Below are 18593 nucleotides of genomic sequence, written 5' to 3'. Positions count from 1 at the left end.
GGTCTCAGACCACTCCCTTCCTTCCTCCCACAGGGTTGGTCTCAGACAACTCCCTCCCTTCCTCCCACAGTGTTGGTCTCAGACCACTCCCTTCCTTCCTCCCACAGGGTTGGTCTCAGACCACTCCCTTCCTTCCTCCCACAGGGTTGGTCTCAGACCACTCCCTTCCTTCCTCCCACAGGGTTGGTCTCAGACCACTCCCTTCCTTCCTCCCACAGGGTTGGTCTGCAATCTAACCTCCATATAAGAACACCAAGTTTTGTACTATGTGTATGTAATTTTTATGGCTTGACAAAGTTCCTTTGTTATCCAAAACATTGTTTTTTGCCCCTTTTTACTGTTGTATGTTGGGAAAAATAAAGATTTATAAACGGAGAAGAGCTTCTCAGTGCCTTGGAAATTTTGTATTCACTAGACTAGTGAAGTTTACGCTTGTCAAGAAGGAGTTTACAGACAAAACCATACAAAGAAAATACTAAGGGTTGACACTTTGGAATGTTTTTTGAATGAAAAGACAACATAATTTTTAAACAAATTTTATAAACAAGCAAATCAATTCAATAAGAGTCAAATTTGGGTTGAATTTTAGGAAATTAGCTGAACTCAGTGAATTTGAGCAATTTTTAAATTTGATTTATACAAATTAATAATTTTATACAGTTAGAGAAAGCTCACATGACCTCTGGTGCGACCAGAAGAATTTCCCAATAATACCTTATAGTTATCACTTTAAAAAAAAAAGTATAGCACAGCCATCATATTGTATAGTGCATCTCATAGTATCACACAACCTATCATAGCCTGTATAAAACGTGAGGCAGGGAATGCAGCTCTGCAACCCCTTTGGGGTGAATCTATCTAGTAAGAGAATGTGACACCTCATAATAAAATAGGAAGGAAAAGCCAAAAATCTCTAAATATACGATACTCTATGTGTGTATATGAATGTCTGACAGACAAGACACCTATGAAGAGTGCTTACCAAAGGATACAGTCCTAGGAAATCTCAGAATAGTATGAGTCTTTTCTGGGCAACTGGAGCTCCAGCAATTCATAGCAAATGTATTACCCAAAAATCAATTTTGGAGGAAAACTTTGCATCAGCTGGTGAAATTAAATTTCAAAAGATTCAATCATTTCTAATAAAGTAATTGCAGATAATCAATTTATCTAATTATCTATTATTGAAATCAAGTTATCTGAATATACAATAACCATTTATAAGCCTCACAGTGTGCAGTGTGCGCCCAGTAAGGATTCACAAGTCTATAGTCCCATAGAGCGACTGCAGACTTGTAGCTTAAAGGGAACCTGTCACTTGATTTGGCAACTATAAGCTGCGGCCAGCACCACTGAGCTCTTATATACAGCATTCTAGAATACTGTATATAAGAGTCCAGGCCATGCTGTATTGTTATAAAATAATACTCACCTAGGGAGGCGGTCCAGTCCGGTGCTTCCTCTCTCTGGTCTGATGCCTCCTTCCTGCTGCTATCTCCAGAAAGGTTAAACATCACCCATGCATGCGCACTACAATACTTTGCACTTAGCAGGGCAGATCTAAATGCGCCTGCAAAGGACCTCAATGCTGGCTAGTCTGCATGGTATATTACGCGTCATGCACACGGGCCTCAGAAGAAGGACAGCAAGAGCAGCAGAGAGGAGGTGCTTGACCGTAGCGAGGAGGTGCTGGACCGGAGAGCAGCGACACCCATCAGACAGGACCACCCCTTACGTGAGTATTATAAAAGTGTTTTTTTATGTTATACAGCATGACCTGGGCTGTTATGTACAGTATTCTGGAATCCTGTAAATAAGAGCTCACTGGTGGTGGCTGCAGCTTATAGTTGCCAAATTTGGTGACAAGTTCCCTTTAAGACCAGACACCCCTTTTAAGTATTTAGTGGATAGGTGATCATTTTTTATTGGAAAGAACCAAGATAAAAAATGTGATCACTGGAACCCCATAAAGCACGAGAGCAAGAGGATCCCACAACTTTACTAGACTGTGACTGGTAACCTCAGTGAGAATGAATGGCAAACCAGGGACCATGGATGATTACCCAGCACTCTATTAAAACCTTTCCTAACGGTTGTTGTCCAATGAAGGGTAATGTGAGTGCTTGGATTCCTGTTCTAGGGATTATATATTGACAAATGTGGTAAAGCTTAACTTTAATGCATTAAAAGTCACTGAAACAGACAAATTAACGTTGCTACACTTCTGTCTCCTTTCTATCTTTTAGGGTGCTCACAGCAGAAAGATTCATACATTTCCATATACCAGTACTATATATTAGTACTTCTCTAACAAAAAAAAATTTGAAAAAAAAAAATTAGTTTATGTCAACAATCACCATATTTCAAGACCTGTAATTTTTTTTAATTTATTTTTAAAGCTGTACAAGAGCTTAAGTTTTACAAGTCATGCTGCAGACCTTATTAGTACTGTTTAGTGTACTGCAAATATGACTTTTTGATCACTCTATATTCTGTTTTTGTTTTTTTTTTTGTTTAAGGGTATGTGCACACAATTAGGACTCACTGTATCCTGGACTCAGCGGATCCTGACCTGTGGGGCCGTGCGTCTTCTCCGCAGGAGAACGCAGGAGACCGCAGGAGACCGCAGGAGACCGCAGCTGCATGTGCCCACGATCAGGGTTCAGTGCGCTGCAGTCTCTCGCTTGTATTCTCCCTATGGAGGACGCATGTGAATCCGCAGCAAACAATTGACATGCTGCGGTCTGGAAACACGCACCGCAGGTCAGTGTTTGCTTCCGAAAAAACAAGCACAGTGGGAACAGGATTTCTAGAAATCCATCCACTGTGTTTGTACTGTTCAACGCAGCATATTGGACGCAGCTGAAGCATGCTGTGTCTAAAACGCTGAAAACACTGATCGTGGGCACACCCCCTTAAAGTGTCATGTTAGAAGAACAGCAATTTTATATTTCTTTTGTGATATTCATAGTGTGGTGTAAATAATGTTGTAGGGTATCGTCATTGTAGAGACATTTTTTGGCAGATCCTCTCTAAAATCCACATTTAATAATGCTTCAAATACTCTTTAAATACACTTTGAAGTGTATTTTTCAAGTTAGTCTTTAACACTAGAACTCCTGAGGTAGTCACTTTGCACTATGTATTTCTATATAGGTGTCACGAGTCCAGTAGTTCTAGTGTTAAACTCTATGCCATAAAACTCCATGTGAACATTCCTGAAAATAGATAAAATTTTGAACAACATTCATAAGTAAAAAGAAGCATCACGTAACTTATTATCTATGGCTCCATAAACTTTTACCATTGGCCTTGAGTTTTTGCCAATCTAAAAGAGTTTGAATTTGACCTATAATTTGGTAGGGCGTTAGAATATGTCATGTACAACATAACCATGTTGACAAATAAGTGAGAAACCAAAAATCTAGAATTTTTTGACCACTTATTTGTGATTTTTACATTTACAGTGCTGCTGTCAATTATCCACTGTGACTTGCAGGAGGGAAATTAGCCATGGAACAAGAAGTTCAGATTCTGTTATTCTATTAATTACTACAATTACCAGAATGTTACGCATGATGCTTGCTTGTAATAGAAACCAGCATGCGGTGGAGAGATCCAAAAATACCTGAACCGCACTTCCATATGATCAATATTATTTACACTGTATCCCACTGTGTGAAGCCTTGAGGGATTGCAAAATCCACTTCACTATCCTCTTACCTTCCACAGCTACAATTCAAGCCCAGCTGTGCCTGCATAGGGCTAAAGTACGGAGACGAAACGTGCAGACAGCCCCAGTGTGTGTGTAGCACCGTGTACCAGCAGCATACTGAGCGGTCCTGGGGTGTCTGCATCGCGCGTGCGTCATTCTTTACTCTACTGGCTCTGACAGACGCACATTTAAAGGGAATTTGTCAATCATCATCACAACCCCCCTTGGTTACATTTTTACATCAAACTGCAGTTTTAACTTTACAGCAGAATTACCTTGTAAGGATTATCTTCTACATTCAACCCAGGCAGGTGTTACCATTAAGAAAATGGGAAATACATTAATAACCAGAGCTAATTCCATTAAATATCTTCTGCTGTTTGCACATTATATTTTTTGGGCTACTTATTTTTGCAGGCACCTGTAAGCAATAGTTTATCCATTCAGGATCAGGTACTTTTTGGACTTTTTGAACAAGCACAACTCCAGGTTTTATTGTAAATGCTCTTTTAACAGCTCAAAGTTTTTTTCTCTTTTTGATATACAAATAAACTTACGCTTTTTTCGTGAGTGGGTTTAATGGTTTAATCTTTGATATATACATATATATATATATATATATATATATATATATATATATATATATATATATATTTATGGGTGTATATATATATATATATATATATATATATATATATATACATATATATGTGTGTGTATATATATATATATATATATATATATATATATATAGATATATATATATACATATATATGTATATATATGTATATATATATATATATATTTATATATATAATCTATATGTGTATATATATAAAAAGTCAAATACAAATTATCTTCATTTCACTTAAAATTATATATATTATTATATACTATATATATACTGTATATATATATATATATATATATATATACAGTTAGGTCCAGAAATATTTGGACAGTGACACAATTTTCGCGAGTTGGGCTCTGCATGCCACCACATTGGATTTGAAATGAAACCTCTACAACAGAATTCAAGTGCAGATTGTAACGTTTAATTTGAAGGTTTGAACAAAAATATCTGATAGAAATTGTAGGAATTGTACACATTTCTTTACAAACACTCCACATTTTAGGAGGTCAAAAGTAATTGGACAAATAAACCAAACCCAAACAAAATATTTTTATTTTCAATAATTTGTTGCGAATCCTTTGGAGGCAATCACTGCCTTAAGTCTGGAACCCATGGACATCACCAAACGCTGGGTTTCCTCCTTCTTAATGCTTTGCCAGGCCTTTACAGCCGCAGCCTTCAGGTCTTGCTTGTTTGTGGGTCTTTCCGTCTTAAGTCTGGATTTGAGCAAGTGAAATGCATGCTCAATTGGGTTAAGATCTGGTGATTGACTTGGCCATTGCAGAATGTTCCACTTTTTTGCACTCATGAACTCCTGGGTAGCTTTGGCTGTATGCTTGGGGTCATTGTCCATCTGTACTATGAAGCGCCGTCCGATCAACTTTGCGGCATTTGGCTGAATCTGGGCTGAAAGTATATCCCGGTACACTTCAGAATTCATCCGGCTACTCTTGTCTGCTGTTATGTCATCAATAAACACAAGTGACCCAGTGCCATTGAAAGCCATGCATGCCCATGCCATCACGTTGCCTCCACCATGTTTTACAGAGGATGTGGTGTGCCTTGGATCATGTGCCGTTCCCTTTCTTCTCCAAACTTTTTTCTTCCCATCATTCTGGTACAGGTTGATCTTTGTCTCATCTGTCCATAGAATACTTTTCCAGAACTGAGCTGGCTTCATGAGGTGTTTTTCAGCAAATTTAACTCTAGCCTGTCTATTTTTGAAATTGATGAATGGTTTGCATCTAGATGTGAACCCTTTGTATTTACTTTCATGGAGTCTTCTCTTTACTGTTGACTTAGAGACAGATACACCTACTTCACTGAGAGTGTTCTGGACTTCAGTTGATGTTGTGAATGGGTTCTTCTTCACCAAAGAAAGTATGCTGCGATCATCCACCACTGTTGTCATCCGTGGACGCCCAGGCCTTTTTGAGTTCCCAAGCTCACCAGTCAATTCCTTTTTTCTCAGAATGTACCCGACTGTTGATTTTGCTACTTCAAGCATGTCTGCTATCTCTCTGATGGATTTTTTCTTTTTTTTCAGCCTCAGGATGTTCTGCTTCACCTCAATTGAGAGTTCCTTAGACCGCATGTTGTCTGGTCACAGCAACAGCTTCCAAATGCAAAACCACACACCTGTAATCAACCCCAGACCTTTTAACTACTTCATTGATTACAGGTTAACGAGGGAGACGCCTTCAGAGTTAATTGCAGCCCTTAGAGTCCCTTGTCCAATTACTTTTGGTCCCTTGAAAAAGAGGAGGCTATGCATTACAGAGCTATGATTCCTAAACCCTTTCTCCGATTTGGATGTGAAAACTCTCATATTGCAGCTGGGAGTGTGCACTTTCAGCCCATATTATATATATAATTGTATTTCTGAACATGTTTTTGTAAACAGCTAAAATAACAAAACTTGTGTCACTGTCCAAATATTTCTGGACCTAACTGTATATATATATATATATATATATATATATATATATATATATATATAATCTATATGTGTATATATATAAAAAGTCAAATACAAATTATTTTCATTTCACTTAAAATAATATATATTATTATATACTATATATATACTGTATACATATATATATATATATATATATATATATATATATATATATATATATATATATATATATATATGTATATATATATATACCATTTATACTTTTTATTTATCTACTTTATTAGGGCAAATTATCTTGAGATCTCCTGATGTGTGTGTATATATAGATATATATATATATATATATATATATATATATATATATATATATATATGTATACACTGTATACATATATGTATATTTTTTTTCTTACTTGTTTAATTACATTTTTCTCTTATTTCTCATACTGTTCCCCTTATCAAGTCTTTAAAGACTTTTGGGATATATTTTAAAATATTAATACATTCCTTTTACTTATTTTCCCTGTAACTTGGGATGATATTTCAGTTACAGGGGAGATTCAGCCCCATTCCTATATAGTAGAATTGACTTGGTCTCCTAGCATCCAGGAGCTCCTGCTTCCCTTCCCACCCAGCAATCACATGATAATTAGGCTTAACAGAGAAAACACTGTCAGTGCGTCCTAATCTGTATACATGACCACTTGTTCAGCATAATGTATCCAGTAATGGAGAAAGCAAACATTGTAGTAATCAATGTATGCCTTTTCTGTCAGAGTCTGGCTGTGTCTGACAGCAGGCTCCCTGCCCCCACAGCTGCATGATCTCATACAAGCTGCTTACTCTGTATTGATGTTTAAGAACATCACTTCAGATAAAAGTGTGGACTGTACAGACACTTATAGTCTATGGACAGTATGGAAGTTTTAAAGAAGGATAACTTGAATTTCTTGTTTCTGAATTGCAAATATTGTACAGATCAACCTGCAGCCCCAGGGTTTTTATATATATATATATATATATATATATATATACTGTGTTATTTCACAATACCATAAATTAACCCACTGGTCCTAGAAATATTTCTCTGTGATTGGTTCAATTTACATATGCTTTCCATATCTAATATATGATAAATGGCTCATAGATGGGTGTAGGGCTGAGCACATACTGTGCAAAACTCTGTATACATTTCTTGAACCCCTCATAGAGAGGCATGCATTTTAATTTAATGCACATTAGTGGCCTCTTGGTACTGTAATACCACAGCTAGCTTGACATTTGCTTCACCTCTATATCAGCAGAATGGTAGTCTCCTAACCGTCGCTTTGCTATGTTGGTCATGTAAGTATTAAATTATTATTTTCATCCTAGAATGTTGAGAGTAATTAGGCATTAAGTCATTTTGTCAAGTCATGTAAATTGCAATTTCAAAGGAGACCTTCATTTTTCCTATGGATGGGAGTCTTAAAAGTTGAACCAACACTTGTAGAATAGTTATGGCTAAAGATGAGCAAACCGTTGGAGGTTTGGTTCGCTGGTAGGGAACAAACCAAACCTGCACATGTCCGAACCTTGCCCTAGTAGGTTCGAAACACTGATTGGCAGTTTGAGTCTCCGCCCACATACAAGCAGCCATAAACAGATCCCTTCCGGCGGAGAGTGGGCTGGTATTTTCAATTTTTTTTTTTTTGGTTTGCACACTACATGTGATCACAATGTTGTTATCCGCGGTGTGCGCCATTCAAACACAGCAAGCGGCTTTCACTGGGCTGAGCAGTAAGCGTACCTGAGCACAGCATTGCTCGTGCGATTTAAATTCGCAAATGAAGCATCCGAACCCAAGCCATGTTTTAGAAGGTGGTGTTTGGTTAGAAAACCGAACCTCTGGTTCGCTCATCTCTAGTTATGGAATAACCTTTCAATATGCCATAAATGTCTCAAATGGTAATACCCCTTGAAATGTATTGTTTTCTTTGGCAACGTTTCAATCTGACGCTGTGGCAGTAGGTCCAGGAGAGTTTGTAGATTGTACCCTCCCAGCTATAGATCACATACTTTTGCGCACTACTGTTCTTCAAATCATATGGCTTTAAACCTATTATTGATTTGCCTCGAGGGTTCATGTGGACCTGCATTCAGCCGGAGTCTTTCCACTGCTATAAAGCAAGTGTAAAATGTCAACATTAATATTCATCATTTTAGACTTTTATCTTCTAAATGGGTCAGAACCCTCTATGAATTAATTTCACTTTTCTTTCATAAGGTTTAGGTCTCCAAAGTAACTTGACAATTACCTACACCAGTATCCTATATCATAAATCAATAAAATAATGCAATTCTCTACTCTCTATTATATAGCCTTCCAGTTCAAGGGGTTATCTGGGATTAGAAAAATGGTTGCTTTTTGTTTATTTATCTTCTGAAATGGCACTGTTCTTGCTTTTGGGTTACATCTGGTATTGTTCCTCCATGGCGATGACATCAAACTAGACACTTAAGGCCGCTTTACACGCTGCGACATCGCTCAAGCGATCTCGTTGGGGTCACGGAATTTGTGACGCACATCCGGCCGCTTTAGCAATGTCTTTGCGTGTGACACCTATGAGCGATTTTGAATCGTCGCAAAAATGTTCAAAATCGCTCATCGGTGACATGCCCCCTATTTTCGATTATCGCTGCTGCAGCTAGCGATGTAGTCCTTCGTTGCTGCTGCATCACACATCGCTATGTGTGACACCACAGGAACGAGGAACCTCACCTTACCTGCATCCGCCCGCAATGCGGAAGGAAGGAGGTGGGCGGGATGTTACGTCCCGCTCATCTCCGCCCCTCCGCTTTTATTGGGCAGCGGCTCAGTGATGCTGCTGTGATGCCGCTGTGATGCTGAACAAACCGCCCTTTTAGAAAGGAGGCGGTTCGCCGGTCACAGCAACGTCACTGCACAGGTATGTAGTGTGACGGGTCCGCGCGATGTTGTGTGCCACGGGCAGCGATTTGCCGGTGTCGCACAACCGATTGAGGCGGGTATGCACGCTAGCGATATCGGTCACGATATCGCAGCGTGTAAAGCGGCCTTTAGAGTTGGTCCAAGTTCCCAAGAATCTGAAATACAGGAATACGCAAACAGGAATACAGCTGGATTTCTATTTTGATTGAAACCCCTATAATTAGAGATGATCCAACCTGAGGTTTGGTTTTCGAACCAAACACCAAATTTAAAAATCAAATTTTGGGGTTCGGAGTTCAGACGCTTTACGTGCGAACAAAACTTGTGTGAGCAACGCTGTGCTCGGGTACACTCAGTGCTGAGCCCTGTGCGAGCCGCTTACAGTGTTTCAACGGTGCACAATTAGGGTAACAACAGCGTGATCAGATGTAGTGTGCAAAAACAAAAAAAGTCCACCCACCCTCCATCTTTCTATGGCTGGCTGTATGTGGGCGGAGATTCAAACTGCCAATCAGTGACTTGATCTGAGGTTTCGAGTCAAGTTCGAGCCAGTGGAGCTAGGCTCATTTACTGCCGGCGAACATCGACGGAATTGCTCATCTCTACTCCCAATGACATCCTCAATATCTTTAACCATTTAAGGATCGGGCAGTATTTCATTTTTGCATTTCTGTTTTTCCTCCCCTAATTCCAAGAGCCATATATTTTTTTTATTTTTTTCATTGATATAGCCAAGTGAAGGCTTGTTTTTTGTGGGACAACATTTTTTTAAAGACACCCTTTGTTTTATCATATGATTTTTTGGTAAGTAAAAAAGTGTGGCAAAACAGCAAAAAAGTGCAATTCTGCAATTGTTTCTGAGTTTTTTATTTAGAGCATTCATTTTACCATGAAAATAGTTGAGTATTATGATTGTCCAGGTCAGTACGATTACAGAGATACCAAACATACTTAGTTTTTGTTTTAAGCGGTGAAAAAAAAAATCAGAATTAAACAAAAATAATAAATTTGCTTGTCGTGATTTTCTGAGGGCCATAACATTTTTATTTTTCAGGATATGGAGCTGTATGTAGGGTTGTGTTTGGGACTCGAGCCAATGTTTTTTATTTATATCATTTTGGGTTAAATTATAGCATGATTTGATCTCCTGTTATTACTTTGTTTGTGTTATTACAGAGGCCGGAAATGCATAATTCTGGCATTTTGATTTTTTTCTCGTTATGCCATTTACTGATCGGCCTAATTTAATTTTTATTATAAAAGATCAGACTTTTGCAAATGCAGTGATACCAAATTCAGTATCTGTATATTTTGATTACTCAATTTTTTTATAAGGTAAATGGGTGTGATTTGAACTTTTCTTTTTTTTCCAATTTTTAAAGGACTTGAACCTACAATCATCCTATCACTTGTGCTATATACAGCGATGCTACAGTAAAGCTGTATATAGCAAAAATCATAATCTCGTATGAATGCCGGAAACAGGCTGGTTTTCATAGTAGTACCATCATGAAAAGCCGGAAAAAAAAAATCCAAGAGCAATGAAATTGTGAAAAAAAATGCAATTCTCATACTGTTTTTTGGGTTTTGTATTTACAACTTTTGTGGTAAAAATAACTGTCCAGGTCAATAAGATTATGATGATACCAAATTTGCATTGATTTTTTCTCATTACGGAAAAAGTTCAAAAGGTTTTTTGATTATTTTTTATTTACATTTTTGGTCTATGTTGCAATTTTTTAAGAAGTGTAACATTTATCTTTTCAATGATTGATTGTTTTGTTATTGCGTTTTTTAGGAAGGAATGGTGACTGAAAAATTGCAATCTTGCCATTATTATTTTTTTTTCCTGTTACAGTGTTTACTAATTGGGTTCATTCATTTTATATTTTGGTAGAACAGACATTTACAGACGTGGTGATAACATTTTTTTAATTATTATTTCTTTATTTTTAATGTGGATTAGAATGGTGACTCAAACTTTTATATTTTTTAGAACAGTTTTTAATTTTTTTTAAATAATTTTTCAGCACCTTTAGGGGACTTGAACATGAGATAATTGGATCTCTTAAGCGGGCTTTACACGCTACGATATATCTAACGAGATGTCGGCGGGGTCACGTCGTAAGTGACGCACATCCGGCCTCGTTAGTGATATCGTAGCGTGTGACAGCTATGAACGAGCAGAAATACTCACCTTCTCGTTCATCGTTGACACGTCGCTCATTTTCTAAAAATTGAATGTCCTGTTGTTCATCGTACCTGGGGCAGCACACGTCGCTCCGTGTGACACCCTGGGAACGATGAACTGCAGCTTACCTGCGGCCGCCGGCAATGGTGAAGGAAGGAGGTGGGCGGGATGTTTACGTCCTGCTCATCTCCGCCCCTCCGCTTCTATTGGCCGGCCGCTGTGTGACGTCACTGTGACGCCGAACGTCCCTCCCCCTTCAGGGAGTGGATGTTCGCCGCCCACAGCGAGGTCGTTTGGAAGGTAAGTACGTGTGATGGGGCGTTACAGCATTGTGCAACACGGGCAAGAAATTGCCCGTGCCGCACAAACGATGGGGGCGGGTACGATCGCAAATGCGATCGCACGATACATTGTAACGTGTAAAGCAGCCTTTACAGTATATTATGGACTATAGTGAAAATTTTAGTGTCCTATGCAGGTCAGGCTGTAGATGAGCTTCACATGACTAACAGGGTAATAGCTATGGGGGCATTTTCCAGGCCCTCTCCTCCCATGTTAACCTATTATTGCACTAAAAGCACATTGTGGAGAGCTGATGGGGAACCAGTGTGCATGAGCACCAGCGCATAGTCCATTTAAACACTGCTGTCTGAGATGGACAGGAGCATATAAATGGTTAACAGCTTAGCTCCGGATGCTGCAATTTTACACGTAATTTAATATAGCCAGCACCTGCCATATGTATTGGGAGCTCAGATCCTCAGCACCTCTTCATGAAATCTCCCCACAATCGTGTACATTTATGTGACTTTGCATTAACGGTTTCAAAAACTGAAGACGGGAATACTTTCAGAATTGGGCAGATGTTTGGGTAAGAGATAAATACCATCTTACGTGATACTTTCTCCTGCAGATTGTACCACAATTTCACTGTTTCCCACCAAATGCAAGACAAAGCCAAAAACTCACTACCGTTCTTTATCAGCCTGAATAGAAAGTAACTCCTTAAAAGTTCCTCTCACTCTGGTGACCAGGCCTCTCCATGTATTTTATGGTGGACATTTATTTTACCAATCACCATGTAATGCTACATTTACTCTGCAGGGAGCTATATGGGCTAAAGAGACCTCAGAGTTTTTCCTTATGGGAAATAGACTTTCTAGTTTACTCGACGTCTTCTTAGCATAAGGCCCCATTCACATGTGCATATAAAATACATGTGAAAATCCGGTATTGGTGTCATCAGTGTTTCCATCAGTGTGTTATCAGTGTGCCATCCATATTTTTGCAGTATGGATTTCTTCAATACATAGACTTGTACTGGCCCTTGTCATCTGTGCTGCCAGAAATAACCCGCAAGTCTCCTTGTGATTCACACAGATACACGGTATATGTGAAAACACTGACTATGAGTATCATAGGTTATCATGGGTACGTGTGGAATCCATGAAAAAAAAAATGAATTCCACATGTACTGGAATCATGGACATGTGAAGGGGGCTATCTTAAATTTGATTCGCCAATTTATTTGTTCACCAATTAATTCACCAAATTATTAATTTAAAAAATCCTTTACGTTCTGAAGTAATCCAATGGTGAATAAAGACTCCGCCACACTCTCTTGTTCATAAATTTATTATCTTAAAAAGATCATGAAATTTAAACATAATCCAATAATGTAATGTCCCACGACATCCATTGAATCCTATTGAATCTTGTTCTGATGGCGAGGCTCCATAGGTTACTCCTGTTCAGTGGCAGGCACAAAATTTCCATGTCCGTGAGAAATTTCATACCTGCCACCAACCAGTAGGGACCTATGTAGCCTCGTTCTTGGAACATTCTCAGAACGAGGCTCCATAGGTCACTCGTCGTCAGAGAAATTCCGTGCCTGCAGTTGTATTTTATGCCTATTGACTGGCGTAAAGGTGATGTGAATTTATTTTCACTTCCAATATGTCAGACATAAGAATGTTCTCTGGCAGTTACATGGAAGAGGAAGTACCATCTGTTACCTGGGGGTGTCTGCAGTTCTTTTGATCAGCCGGTCTGGTGCAATGTCACATGCATTTTCGCAACAATAAAGTTACATCAGGCTGACTTATCAAAAGAAGAGTTGCGAACTCCCGACAGCTTAAAGTTTGTACAGCCTGTTCAATTCAGAGGCTAAAGACTACTGGCATGGCTGATGAAATGGGATGTACAACTAATCTAGTAGTGAGTGCTTACCGCTTAGGTCCACTTGCGTCCTGTGACTGCTTTGCAATAGGTGCAGGCATAGAAGCAGTAGGATAATATGTCTGATGGAGCAGCATATGAGTGAGGGTGGCATTGGCCTGCATAGTAGAGGGACCAGAGTGATAACAGCGATGCAATGCCTTAAAAACCATAATGACTGTTTTTTCCCTTCAGATTGCATCTCATCCATGCGATATGTAGCCCTTAGGCGGTGGCCCACCTCTGCCAGTCTTTCATCCTGCCCCTGGCAGGTGATTTTATTGTTATGGCTGACTTGTAAATCTATTTATTTGGTAAAAAACATAATTTTTTTTTTACTGCTTACAATTCCACACTCACTGTAACTTTCTGAAGCTGAACAGGCTATTTCTTCAGCTGTGAGTGATAGTTCATAGTTCCGTTATAGTGACTCCTGTAGAAAAAATATTGAGGTGCTAACCTCGGAATTCCCGACAGGTTACTACTGTCAGTCAGCCCTCAGCATGCTGTAAGCTTGTAGCCAAGAAGGACCAAATGAAAAGTTCACTGGCTGAAACTATTGATTGTGGCTGAAATATGTGTTTCTTGTAGCAGAAATGTCAGGATACTTGTGAGGAAAATAGCTGTCAAGGAAATTGGGGAGTAAAAGAGTCTGACTAAAGCATTAAGGTAAATAAGTCATGAGAATGGCTGTTTATTCAGAATACAGCCATGAGATGGATTTCATCTACCAGGTTCTTTAGTTTCATTCTTACCCAGTAAAATATCATAATTTTATATAACAGATGTGACTGATGTAATTGTAATGTCATCGGTTTTAATTAATTTATAAGCTGGATTCACAACACACTGTATATTTAATATTATATATGTAAGTATAGAATATATATGTTTCTTTGTTATAGTGATCGGAGGGTGGTCATCATGGCTAGAGTGGTCAGCATGTAGTGTCAGCTGTGGCCGTGGAGTCCAGAAACGTTCCAGGACCTGCACTAACCCAACACCACTGAATGGTGGCATGTTCTGCGAAGGATCGTCTATGCAGAAAATCAGCTGCTCCTCACAATGTCCAGGTGAGAGGCCCCATACTTGTATAGAGTACTGATTTTTGTATATAAAATTGGTAGGTTATTGATGTCTCCTTCCTTACCTTCCCTTATCCTTCGAAATATTCTGAGATTAGTGGAGATAGATGACCAATATTGATGAGGGAGCACTACCATGCTCAGTACACATAACAATTCTCAGAAAAATTGGAGTCTACACACTTGAAGAACTGAGGTGCGAGTGGACGGGTTATGTTCAACCAAATATTTTCAGTCTATAACCACTACACACTCTTAAGAGCACTTTGTACGCTGCGATATTGCTATTGATATCGCTAGCGAGCGTACCTGCCCCCGTCGGTTGTGCGTCACGGGCAAATCGCTGCCTGTGGCGCACAACATCGCTTACACCCATCACACGGACTTACCTGCCCTGCGATGTCGCTGTGACCGGCGAACTGCCTCCTTTCTAAGTAGGCGGTTCGTGCGGCGTCACAGCGACATCACACGCCAGCCATCCAATAGAAGCGGAGGGACAAAGATGAGCGGGCGGAATATCCCGCCCACCTCCTTCCTTCCTCATTGCTGGCAGCCGCAGGTACAGTGTAGTTCCTCGTTCCTGCGGTGTCACACATAGCGATGTGTGCTGCCACAGGAACGATGAACAACCTGAGTCCTGCATCAGCAACGATATTTGGGAAATGGACGGCGTGTCAACGATCAACGATAAGGTAAGTAATTTTGATCGTTAACGGTCGTTCGTGCGATTCACACGCAACGACGTCACTAACGAGGCCGGATGTGCGTCATGAATTCCATGACCCCAACAACATCTCGTTAGCGATGTCGGTGCGTGTAAAGTGGCCTTTAGTCCAGTTATGATGCTTGTGATGCCACGGACACAACAGCTACAATGCAGGAGCACCAGCTTATCCCACACCAGCCCCCTCTTTTGGTGACACCACCTGAGGCTCAATACTGAGCATATAGTATATGTCACCCAGGGTTATGGGTACTCGGTCCCCGGCGGTGTACAACTGGGGAATGTCACTTTGGTGGCCATTGCCCAGTGCCGTGCCCTGGGTCCTTTTTGAAAAGGGGAATATTTACAGGGAATTAGAATAATGTTCACATGTAACGCCACTTGCGGTCTTGCGGCTATGTAGATGGAGCCGCCGCTGCACAATGTCCACTACTGGGGCTGGTGTTAATTGCAGCCTGGATGTTAGGCCCTCCGCAAGCAGGGCCGGGCCCCAGAGGGCAGGTGATGTGACGAGTGTCGGAGGAAGATAGTCCACACAAAGGGGTTCAGTGCAACTGGATCTTTACTCATTTTCTGGTGGTAACTGGTCACCCCATGCCGGCTGGTTTCACCTTCAGGTCTCCTTAGTCCCAGTGCCAGTTTAGTAATCTGGTACCTTCTTCCCCTGCCCCTGTCTCTGGTTGTTGGGTTCCCGTGGCGTAGAGCAGCTGGGGGTCGCCGTCTAGTGGTCTTCCACTGCAGTCCGTATGATGGTAGCGTGAACCCTGTGGGGTTGGAGTCTCTGGTCCTGTCTCTGGTTCTCCTTTTGCTACTGAGTCCCGGACCTCAAGGTCAGTGAGGTCCTTGATGGTCCCCTCACTGTGCAGGTCTTATCAGGCCTGCCTGGAGCTTTTGCCTGGCCTAGGGTCCTGTACCCCATTGGTGCATAGTTCCAGGAGTACTCCACCATACTCCACCGGCAACTAGCCTCCTGGGCACCAGGTTACTGTTCACTCCTATTCAATGCATCTGCTCACGTCCACTCTCACTTCTAGACCTTGACTAACTACTCTCCTCCTGACCTCAGTCTTCCTCTCCCACCTGTCAGCTAGTGGACTGGATTGGCTCCACCTCTAAGCGGCCATCCATTTGTCCGACACTAGCCTTGTACCATTCTATGGGGGATTGTTGGGGAAAACTGGGATTACCTGGAGTATTTGTGTGTTACTAGCACTGGTCTTTTGGGTCCCTAGGGGGTAGGCCCTGCATCCCGGTGAGGATGCAGTACCTTGTAGCTCCCTGATGGCTTCAGAGGTGCTACAAATGGAACATAGCAAAACCTCAACCAGGCCCCTAGGGTGGCACAACCTGAGGCTCACTTCTGCACATACAGTTAGGTCCAGAAATATTTGGACAGTGACACAATTTTCGCGAGTTGGGCTCTGCATGCCACCACATTGGATTTGAAATGAAACCTCTACAACAGAATTCAAGTGCAGATTGTAACGTTTAATTTGAAGGTTTGAACAAAAATATCTGATAGAAATTGTAGGAATTGTACACATTTCTTTACAAACACTCCACATTTTAGGAGGTCAAAAGTAATTGGACAAATAAACCAAACCCAAACAAAATATTTTTATTTTCAATATTTTGTTGCGAATCCTTTGGAGGCAATCACTGCCTTAAGTCTGGAACCCATGGACATCACCAAACGCTGGGTTTCCTCCTTCTTAATGCTTTGCCAGGCCTTTACAGCCGCAGCCTTCAGGTCTTGCTTGTTTGTGGGTCTTTCCGTATTAAGTCTGGATTTGAGCAAGTGAAATGCATGCTCAATTGGGTTAAGATCTGGTGATTGACTTGGCCATTGCAGAATGTTCCACTTTTTTGCACTCATGAACTCCTAGGTAGCTTTGGCTGTATGCTTGGGGTCATTGTCCATCTGTACTATGAAGCGCCGTCCAATCAACTTTGCGGCATTTGGCTGAATCTGGGCTGAAAGTATATCCCGGTACACTTCAGAATTCATCCGGCTACTCTTGTCTGCTGTTATGTTATCAATAAACACAAGTGACCCAGTGCCATTGAAAGCCATGCATGCCCATGCCATCACGTTGCCTCCACCATGTTTTACAGAGGATGTGGTGTGCCTTGGATCATATGCCGTTCCCTTTCTTCTCCAAACTTTTTTCTTCCCATCATTCTGGTACAGGTTGATCTTTGTCTCATCTGTCCATAGAATACTTTTCCAGAACTGAGCTGGCTTCATGAGGTGTTTTTCAGCAAATTTAACTCTGGCCTGTCTATTTTTGGAATTGATGAATGGTTTGCATCTAGATGTGAACCCTTTGTATTTACTTTCATGGAGTCTTCTCTTTACTGTTGACTTAGAGACAGATACACATACTTCACTGAGAGTGTTCTGGACTTCAGTTGATGTTGTGAACGGGTTCTTCTTCACCAAAGAAAGTATGCGGCGATCATCCACCACTGTTGTCATCCGTGGACGCCCAGGCCTTTTTGAGTTCCCAAGCTCACCAGTCAATTCCTTTTTTCTCAGAATGTACCCGACTGTTGATTTTGCTACTCCAAGCATGTCTGCTATCTCTCTGATGGATTTTTTTTTTTCAGCCTCAGGATGTTCTGCTTCACCTCAATTGAGAGTTCCTTAGACCGCATGTTGTCTGGTCACAGCAACAGCTTCCAAATGCAAAACCACACACCTGTAATCAACTCCAGACCTTTTAACTACTTCATTGATTACAGATTAACGAGGGAAACGCCTTCAGAGTTAATTGCAGCCCTTAGAGTCCCTTGTCCAATTACTTTTGGTCCCTTTAAAAAGAGGAGGCTATGCATTACAGAGCTATGATTCCTAAACCCTTTCTCCGATTTGGATGTAAAAACTCTCATATTGCAGCTGGGAGTGTGCACTTTCAGCCCATATCTATATATATAATTGCCTTATTCTGTCTGTCTGTCTATCTGTCTGTCTATCTGTCTGTCTATCTGTCTGTCTGTCATGCTCCAAAATTGTGTCCTTACGGTGACACAAAGCTGATTGGCCGCTGGGCTCGCCATGGCCCCGCCCCCCCACACGGATTGGCCGCTCGCCCAGGCTGCGCCCCCACACGGATTGGCCAGCCGCTCGCCCAGGCTCCGCCCCCCCCACAGAT

At 40.8% G+C, this 18593-nt stretch overlaps 1 protein-coding gene across 3 annotated transcripts in view; it reads left to right on the top strand.

Moving 5' to 3' along the window:
- UNC5D (unc-5 netrin receptor D) overlaps window positions 1-18593 on the top strand; it is a 952147-nt gene that overhangs the window by 572128 nt on the left and 361426 nt on the right. For all 3 annotated transcript variants that reach the window (XM_075346117.1, XM_075346118.1, XM_075346116.1), the window contains exon 6: window positions 14535-14702. In XM_075346117.1, the coding sequence (XP_075202232.1) occupies window positions 14535-14702 (168 nt within the window). The remainder of the gene's footprint in view (window positions 1-14534; window positions 14703-18593) is intronic.

Source organism: Anomaloglossus baeobatrachus, chromosome 4 (genome assembly GCF_048569485.1).
Source record: "Anomaloglossus baeobatrachus isolate aAnoBae1 chromosome 4, aAnoBae1.hap1, whole genome shotgun sequence".
Taxonomy (NCBI): domain Eukaryota; kingdom Metazoa; phylum Chordata; class Amphibia; order Anura; family Aromobatidae; genus Anomaloglossus; species Anomaloglossus baeobatrachus.
Note: the sequence above shows the minus strand (reverse complement) of the source record. Positions and strands in the feature narration are given on the sequence as shown.